The sequence below is a fragment of the Trichechus manatus genome, unplaced genomic scaffold (genome assembly GCF_000243295.1).
Source record: "Trichechus manatus latirostris isolate Lorelei unplaced genomic scaffold, TriManLat1.0 scaffold00127, whole genome shotgun sequence".
NCBI classification, from domain to species: Eukaryota; Metazoa; Chordata; class Mammalia; order Sirenia; family Trichechidae; genus Trichechus; species Trichechus manatus.
The window spans coordinates 6203069-6212621 of record NW_004444063.1 but is presented as its reverse complement, the minus strand read 5'-3'; the positions used below and the strand labels follow the sequence as shown (position 1 = coordinate 6212621).

Below are 9553 nucleotides of genomic sequence, written 5' to 3'. Positions count from 1 at the left end.
AAAAAAAAAAAAGTTTCATTTTCCTATTGGTCTGATTTCACAGGAACATTTTACCTGTTTCTGTGAGGCATTTTTTTCTCCTGGAAGAGATGTTCTGATTGGCCCCAAAAGAATGACAATCTGGTGTAATGAAAATTTCCAATGTAAACTCATTTTCCCTTGGTTTCAGCAATTTTAAATCTATATATAGAGATATTTTTGTCAGAATTGCATTGTTAGCTTCTCCTGGTAAACTAATTGTCTCACATTGCCACTGCAAATAGAGATCTATTCATGGGTCTCACCTTCCAACTGATTCCAACTCTGTTGTGCCTACTAGTATGTACCAGCAACTTTGTCCACGGCCAAAAATGTGGTATTACCTTAAGAGAGATCATCAAAACTTTGAACTTCCTCACAGAGAAGAAGGTGAGTAAGCTATCTAGCACCATCTCTCCAGATCTTCTGGTGAGTTTTGGTTATGCTGTGTGTATTTCATAGACTATAAGAAGAATGTAACGACTTCTAGAAAAGTTGGTAGCTGGTGGTTGGTGCCAGGGCAGGGACCATAGCTGAGAATTCTCTCCCCTGGCACTTTCTTCAGAGGGCTTGTAGGAAGTTTTCTCAGTTTGAGGGGGTGAGAGATGCTCATCGAGGACTAACTCTGTCTCTCGCTCTCTTGTTCCTGCCTGCGCCAAGCATGGGTGCACCGAGTTGACTGTAGCAGACGCCTTTGCTGCCTCGAAGGTAAGAAGCCATGGTATGCTTTAGCAGTTGGGTAATTTGGGAGAATAGAGCCATCCAGTTGAACAAGAAACTTCTGTAATGGAAAACAAGAAGGCCTAAATGAACTACAAGGTGTTCAATGTTTTCAAAGAATGAGAATTCTGATCTTTAATCTCAAGCATGTTTTCGTGTTTCTGGTTTCACTTGCTTTAGAAGATGTGTAATAGAAATCTTGGATTTTGTAATCCTAATTCAGATCCTGGTCAAGGAAAAGCCATGCAAGGTTTTTCCCAGCCCCTGGCATAGTACCCAGAACTCAGAAGGCACTCAATGAATGCTTGTTGAACGAGAGAATTTTTCTGGCCCATATGTTTCTGAAAACCCAAACCCTCTCACAAAAACAGATATTGAGATTACAAGTTGAAGGAGCTTTCATTTTGTCTAAGAGACTTCCTATGGAACAGAACAGTTATCGCCAGAGCCCCTCCTTTCCTGCAGCGGGTCACTGAGAGCCCAGCGGGCTCCGAGACAGCTGTCCAGAGACTCCAACCTGCTCTGTCCTGCCTAACTCCCCCCAGTCTGCTCCGGAACCATCCTGTTGGACCAACTGGCCCTGACACATCCCTGCTTCTGGCTGCTCGGGCATCTCATCTTTCCGCCCCCTGCGCCATCTCACCCCCGCCCCTCTATCTGTAGTGGGAGGAGATAGATTTGACAGCTGATAGTGCATTTTCTCTGACAAACACATGACTACAGCCATATCAATAGCTTTGTGCTCTTCAGTTCCTGTTTTCATGGAAACACACGACTGAGAATGAAAGCCCCAAAGCCTCAATGTATCAGTGGTCCCCTAACCACCTGCTTTCCACGTGTACTAGAGGGGGTGACTTGGCAGGGTCACACTCCGGGACCTGGCTGTAGAACAGGGCCCACCCTACTTGGTGAGGGAAACTGTTCTTCAGGTTTTTATCTGGACAATCTCATTTCATTAAGGATTCTTTCAAGATATGAAGGATAAAATTATATATATGTATATATATGTATATATGTATGTATGAATGTATATATCTATGTAGGTATGTATATACATATGTATGTGTATATATATGTATATATATCCCTGGGAGGCGTAAACGGTTTGAGCTCATCTACTAACCTAAAGGTTTGTTGTTCAAACCCACCCATGGCACTGTGGAAGAAAGGCCTGGTGATCTGCTTCCATAAAGATTACAGCCAAGAAAACCCCATAGAGCAGTTCTATGCTGTAACACATGGGGTTGTCATGAGTCAAAATTGACTCAATGGCAATAGGTATATTATATATGTACATAATTATATATATGTACGTAAGTTGTGTATATATGTGTATGTGTATATGTGTGTATACACATACACACACACACATAAATATAAACATATATACATATATATGCACACCCAAGTCCTTCCAACCCAGATTGTACCTTCTAGAAGCTGAGTCCACGTGTGCTGTGCTCTGGATTCTCCAGAGGGGGAGCTGCACTGCTGAGAGGGCTCTGCCACAGCCAAGGGAAGCCACCTGCCAGCTCACTGGCTAGGACTGGCCCAGAGGAAGTGCCCAGGGTCTGGAAGTAAGACAGCAGTGGTTTTAGCTCCTTTCTGCCCTTTACTTGCAGTATGGGCTTTGACAAGTCTCCACACCTCTTTGTGCCTCGGTTTCCACATCTGAAGATATGAAAGTGATTTTGAAGATTGGTTGGAATCCAACGCCTGAGTTAGTGGAAGATGTTATAAGATGATATAACCCTTGATTAAAGGCAAAGACGAGGTGTAACGAAGCAGTGATTTTAAGGAGGGGGCGGTTGTTTGAGATGATCAAACCCTCCAGGATGACGACTCCAAGCCTGGGGCTACCCCTGCTCTGGGCTGTCTCTAGAAGTGTCCCCCCGCCCATGCTCCCTGCTTCCCTCCATCCTTGGCTCCCTTCTTCACGGGGTTCTCACGTACCTCCCTCACCACACACACAGGCCTCTCCTAGAACAAGCCCGCGCTGCCTTCCTTCACTCTTACTACCTCCTACGTTTTCCCCCAAACTGCTGCCACTTCTCCTCTCACACTCTTCTATTTTTTTTTCCTTCAAAGACTCAGCACTGCTTATTTATTAAGATATTTCAGAACAAGGAAAGACTATTTATTAAAAATTGCACAGGTGGTATGTGGGAGGAAAAGGCACTTCTTTGTGTTCACAAAGAGGACCATCTTTCCAAAATCCAGTGTATTCATTTTATTTCATTTGGGGATCAAGAATTCCAGTTTCTCCAAGTGGTTAACCAAGGTAGCATCCTGCTCTTGGCAGTTGCTGGAGAATGTGCTGATCGAAATCCTGGGCTTCATAGGCAACTCCCACCCAGCTGTCTATGATAGGAAAGCCATATGAGGGGAGAGCAAAGTGAGAAGCAAATGGACTGGCTCATCTCTGTAGAGTATCTTGGGTGGACCATTTGTTGGTGGTATTTCCTAGTTATCAAAGAGAGCTAAAGCCCATAATGTTTCAGAAAGCTCATACTGACCCTCAAGCAGTTTTAAGTCAAAGTAAAGAATTTTCTCATGTATAGCACTGGTTGATCAAGTTTGGGCACAGTTAGAGGTGAGATAATGAACACAACACAGATGGAACTGGATTTTTATGGCCTTAAATGAGGCTAGTTGAGAATCAAGTTAGAAGAATGCTCCCAGGCACTGGTCCTCCGTTTCCAGAAATTCCAGCGAGAGGCAGCCTTCCTTCCGGCACCGGCCTAGGCCTTCTTTTGAGTCTCTTTTTCCTGAGCAGTTCTGAACTGCAATGTCTGCTAGGCTGTCAAGTGTGCTCCCTGAGCCACTGCTGGATACCTCAGGAGCAAGAAGTCGACAAGCAGATGAGAGCAATCTGAGCAAGAAGCCGAGGGTGGCATGGAACATCGTCCTTTTGCTGCGATACAAATGGAACGGAAATGTTAAGGCTTTTAACTAAATCTGCTTTTAGACTTAGTTCTTTAAAAGCTTTTCCATCTGATGCAGACTCTTTTCAATGCCTGTATTATCATAATTACCTTTAGAAAGTCCTTTGAAAAATATCTTTAGAGGTTTTTTTTCCTATGTTACATGGCCATAGGGAGCCCTGGTGGCACAGCGGTTAAGAGCTACAGCTGCTAACCAAAAGGTAGGCAGTCCGAATCCACCAGCAGCACCTTGGAAACCCTGGCAGGGCAGTTCTACTGTCTCCTATAGGGTCACTATGAGTTGGAATCAACTCGATGGCAATGGGTTTTACGGGTCATGGCCGTATACTGCTCAAACTAAGAGGCAGCTTAATGTCTAGGCCAAAGTTTCAGAAGTCTCGTTAGGCATTGATGGGAAAATAAGCAAAAGAGTTCTCCTTTTGGACCTCATTGCTCTCTATACCGCGACACGAGTGCACACCTACGTCTGATATACAGGTAGCGTCTGCCCTCTAGTTGGTCCTCACCACCTCCACTCACCTGCAAAGCCCAGAGAGCCTGGTGATTTAGGTGAGGTTTCTCGACTCCCAGAGCCCAGAGATACTGGTACCACTCGTAAAGTTTCAAACAGAAGTTTCCAAGCAGGGACCGAGAGGGACTCTCAGCCAGTTTGATAAGTGCATGTGCTTCCAAAGGCCCTGCCGCCGGGCCACCAAGCCCCACAGGGCAAAGGGGGACAAGCTCTTGTGGTCTGGGGCTCTGGTCTCTCAGCCTGGTTCTAGATGTTCCTGAAAAAAAAAAATTAAAATAGGAACTGTACTTTTAGAATTTAGCCTAAATAAATAAGAGAGGAACACAAGGATTTATATAGGAGATTATTCACTGCAGCATTATTTACAGAAGAAAAAACTTGTGCAGCAATAGGGGACTGACTAGATAAATTGTGGTACCAACATACAATGGGTTTCTATGTGGCTCTCAATCCCATGTTCTTAAAAACTGTTTAATAACTTAAGAAAATGCTTGTAGTATATGTTAAGTGTAAAACAGTAATGAAACATTGTCTATAATTGGTCTTTATTTTGAAAAAAATAATGTATTATAAAACCTGGGAATATATTTACCAAAATATTAACAGTATTTATCTCTGAGTGATAGGCCAATGCATGAATTCATCTTTGTTGAATATACATTATTTTTATACTAAACATATATTACCTTTATAAACAGAAAGAAAAAAAAACTTACGTAGCTGTAGAACTTTAAAGCTTCTTGAACAGTTCTTCTCATGTAAATCCCCCAGGGCTCTTGTTACTGCACGCTCTGATTTGGTAGAACCAAGGAGGAGCCTGAGATGCTGCATTTCTAACAAGCTCCCTGGGGGTGCCCGTGCTGCTGGTCCACAGACCACACTGAGTAGCAAGGGACTAGAGCATGCATGCCCTAGCTAGAGAGAGCTTTCTCCATCTGAGCTGGATGAGGCTCATCATCAGATCACTCTCTAGGTTCTGTGTCTTTGTTATTCAAAGGCACGTGGAAAATTAGAGAACACACCAGGCCTGGTTCAGACTGAGACAATCCTCCCATGTTCCCTAGCAGGAGATGTTTCCCTGCTTGTACCTTGCCCCTTCCAACGCCCAACATCCCCAGGAAGAGCCCATGTGGTCAGACCCACATCAGCACTGCCAGCATTCCAAGGAGGTCCTGACCCTGCACCATTTGAGGCCAATGATCCCTCATCAAACCCTGTCCAAAGTCCATCCAGCTCAATGGCTCCCTCTCCCAGAGGCCTCTGTAATCTCTACAGGCAAGACTCCTGAGCATCTTGCCCAGAACTGGGCATTCGCCTTTAGCTTTGTAGGGAAATGTCTTCTCTCCTCAATGGACCATGAGCTTCTACAGATAGTTCTGTCTCCCACGGAGCGTTAACTGGAGAGTGAATGCTGCCTAAAGCAGCCATGTTCAGGCCAAAGGATGGCATTCATTTATTCAACAAGCATGAATGATTTCAGGGAAATCTGGACTTTAACGCTTACAGGCATGGCAGAGAGCAGAATCAGACTAAGAGCTCATGTGGGCACCTTCCACAGGAAGAACAGCACAGAAACAGACGCGGGCTGTGGAGACAGATGGTCTGCCATTCAAATCTCCACTATGCCACTTACCTAGTTGGGTGCCTTTGTTCAGGTACCTTAAGTTTGCCCCTCAGTTTCCTCACTTGTAAAATAAGGATTTAGAAAAACGAATCTTACTGTGCATGGCTATTGGCCGGTCTGAAGGAGACACGTAGGTAAAACACCTAGCATAGTGCTTGGCCTTTATTGAGTATATGCCACTTAACTGTTAGTGTCCTTCATCCCTGCCATCCCCAATCTGCTCTGCTTCCAAATCCTAGACAAACACACTCCTGGTTTATCTAGAATTTCTCACTAGTAAAGGAGAGAAAGAACTTTTACTTCTGTGTTCAAAATTAAATCTAAGGTAGCTGAAGATCCTTTCAGCAAAACCCTCTAAGGGAAAAGAGGTTGGGAGGTTCTGAGGAGACAGTTGCTATATGTGTAGGTAATTGGGAGAGGCTATTCACAGAGCTTTATGACTAGACAGCTGCCTTCATTCATGAGGCTGGAATACTTGAATACCTGATCCATAGTTTAGCAAACTCACCTTGTCCAATTGTCCACTTGGAAAGAAGAAATCAGGAAAAATCTCTCTCCTATGATCAAAATAGAGCTTACACATGACTACCTGTGACATTTCTCTTTCTAGAATACAACCGAGAAAGAAACCATTTGCAGAGCTACGACTGTGCTTTGGCAGGTCTATACACGTCACAAATGTTTTAGCAAATACCTGAGAGGACTCAGAAGAAGCCTCAGCAGCATGACAAACCTGGTAAGCTGCATTATGCTGACAGCTTAGCTCCTGATTCTCAACAGCCTCACTTCTAACTCTTCTCCCTTATTAGTTTTATTGTCCTAGATTAATCAACCCATTCATTCACTCATTCAACAAATATTTATTGAGGCTCTACCAAGTGCCAGGTGCTGTTCTAGGCACTGGGGATAAGACAAGGAGGCAGAGTTCCTGTTCTCATGGAATGTTCTAGTGGAGGAGTGACAGAAACAAAGTATGTAATATGATGTCCAGTAGTGATAAGCATTATGAAGAAAAATACAAGAATAAAGAACATAGGGGACATGGAGGAGGGGGGCTGATTTAGGAGTTAGTGACATCATCTGAGTAGATACCTGAAATAAGTGAGGGAGATGACCATGTGACCAGTTAGAGAAAGAACATTCCAGACAGAGGAAACAGTTGTACAAAGGCCCTAGGGTGGAAATGAGCTTCATGTATTCAAAGATCAGGAAGGCCAGTGTGGCTGAATTGGTGGAAGGAAGGGGGAGTTTAGGAGAAGGTTGGATCACACAGGGCCTTTGGATTCTGCCCCAAGTATGGTGGGAAGCACTTGGAGGATTTTGAGCAGGGCAGGGACTACAATCTGATTTATGAGATTTAAAATGATCCCTATGACTACTGTAGGTAAATAGACTGAATAGGGATAAGAGTACGAGCAAATGGCCTGTGGGTGAGGCTACTGCAGTAACCGGGACTAGAGATGATGGTGGCTTGGGCAAGCATGGGGACAGTGGTGGTGGTTGGATTTGGGTTATAACTAAAAATAGAGCCAGATGGGCTTGCTGACAGATCAGGTGTAAGGAAAAGAGAGGAGTAAGAGGTGAACTTTTGCTCTTGGCCTGAGTCCCTTGTGGGGATGGCTGGTGCTGTTTACAGAGATATGGAAGACTGGGGGCAAAATAGGGCTGGAGGCTGAGTGGAAGATCAGGAGTTCAATTTTGTACATATTAAGTTTGAGGTGCCTAGTAGATATTCAAGCAGAGATGTTGAGAAGATGGTTGAAGAAGTTTGGAGTTTAGGGAAGCAGTCAGACCTTATGATATAAAATGGAGAGTTCCCAGATGTAATTAAAAGTCATAGGACTGAATGAAATAGAGAAAAGAAGAGATTCGAGGACTGATCCCTGAGGCATTCTAACACATAAAAGTCAGAAAGATGAAGAGGATCCAGCAAAGGAGACTGAGAAGAAGTAGTCAGTAAAGTAGGAGACCATCCAATTATGTGTGAAGAAACTCTTTTAAGAAGGAGGGAGTGATAAACCGTGTCCAATATACTGAAAGGTCAGGTAAGATGAAGACTGAAGATGGCCACTGGATTTGGCAAGATGGAGGGCCATTGGTGATGCTGACATAAATGGCCTCAGTAGAGAGGCAGGGGTGGAAGTCTGATTGGAGTGGGGTCAATGCAGAACGGGACAAGGGGTGAAAAAGAAGTGACAATTAATACAGAAAACTCTTTTGAGGTGTTTTGCTATACGGTTGCAAAGAAATGGAACAATAGCTAAAGGGCAAGTATGGAGTGAGGGAAATTTCGTTAGAGTTCTTTCAGCATGTTTATCAATGGGAATGATTGAGTAGAGAGGGGAGAATTGATGGTGTAGGAGACAGGGAGAATAATTACAGGATAGAAGTCCTTGTGGGAAAGGGTAGATGTTTTTTAATACCAAGTGGAGAAACTTGCCTTAGATAGTAGGGTCATTCATCCCCTCCTGGGTCTGCTGCCTTATTTATAAAATAAGGTAGTAGAATGGAGAGCTGACAAACATACATTCTCTCTTTTAATCTTCTTAATCATCTTATAAAGTAGGTACTGTTATCCCCATTTTACAAAGGAGGAAACTGAAGCTTTTATAAATTAAGTAGTTGGTCCTAAGCAATGCAGTTAGTAGAGATGAGATTCAACCTGAAAACAGTGACCTGGAGTGCTGCCACACTGTAGTGTCTACTGGGCAGGAGGGCAAGGTGGCTGAATCTCTCCTTCTCAGCAGTCCAGGTGGCCATGCAGAAGGCCCAGTATCGCAGTGGATGGGACTGAGCTTGTACCTTCATGTTACTCCCCCTGAGCAGCACCTAGCTATGACACTCTTCTCCAGAGACTGTGGCACCCCCTGATGGCAGACAGTTAGCGGTGGTACAGTAACCATTTCTAGGAGTGTAAGTAGCTGAAAACTTGCATATCCTGCTGGCATAGGGGGCACAGTTAGACTCCCAATCAAGCTAGACTGGAAGCCCTGGTGTGATAATTGTCCAGGTGGCAAGTGCCAGAGTAGGCTTGACTCAAATACATAGTCGTGATAGCAAGACTGAAATGCTTACCACTGCAAGCTAATGAAATGTTTCTTTTGTAGACTTACTGTCCTGTGAGTGAAGACAGGACAAGTACATTGAAAGACTTCTTGGAAAGGCTAAAGACGATCATGAAGGAGAAATATTCAAAGTGTGGAAGAAGAATATTTTAATTTATGAGTTTTTAATAGCTTTATTTTTAAAATATTTATATATTTATAACTCATCATAAAATAAAGTATATGTAGAATTCTGATGGTGTGACATCACTTTAATGGTATTGGCTATATTTACTTGACAAATGAAGTTATGGTTTGTAACTTTTGGGAAAACCAATTTAATTTACTGAGAGACTACAATTGGTGTGGGCTCCTGGGGAGCAAAAAAGGAAAGACCAATTCCCTCTTGAGACGCCCCCTCTCTAGTTAGGGACACAATGCATGAAATGATTAAATAACACAAGGCCACATGTGATGTAAATAGTAAGTAAGAGAACTTGCAGAACAAGTCCCTGAGTCCTACTGACTACCATATATTTCTGAATCCAAAAGGTTATCAACTGGGTGCTTAGAACACTCTCCTCCAATGGCACAAGGGCTGTTACACTGAGTCTGTAGAAAACAAATGTAATCCTAGTACCTTACGAGGCTCTTCAGTGAACAATACCTGAAGTCATTAGATAATAATGTA

General features: G+C 43.5%; 1 protein-coding gene across 1 annotated transcript; it reads left to right on the top strand.

Moving 5' to 3' along the window:
• The first annotated feature begins 254 nt into the window (after positions 1-254).
• On the top strand, positions 255-9036 carry IL4 (interleukin 4). Its single transcript, XM_004384768.2, has 4 exons — positions 255-408; positions 679-726; positions 6429-6554; positions 8926-9036. Exons 1-4 carry the CDS (start codon positions 274-276, stop codon positions 9034-9036), a joined length of 420 nt encoding a protein of 139 aa, XP_004384825.1. The 5' UTR covers positions 255-273.
• Positions 9037-9553: the final 517 nt, after the last annotated feature.

Coding starts and splice junctions, on each gene's coding strand:
- IL4 (XM_004384768.2), top strand. CDS start 274: ATGGGTCTCACCTTCCAACTGATTCCAACTCTGTTGTGCCTACTAGTA. Junction 409..678: donor ACTTCCTCACAGAGAAGAAG/GTGAGTAAGCTA, acceptor GCCTGCGCCAAG/CATGGGTGCACCGAGTTGAC. Junction 727..6,428: donor ACGCCTTTGCTGCCTCGAAG/GTAAGAAGCCAT, acceptor TTCTCTTTCTAG/AATACAACCGAGAAAGAAAC.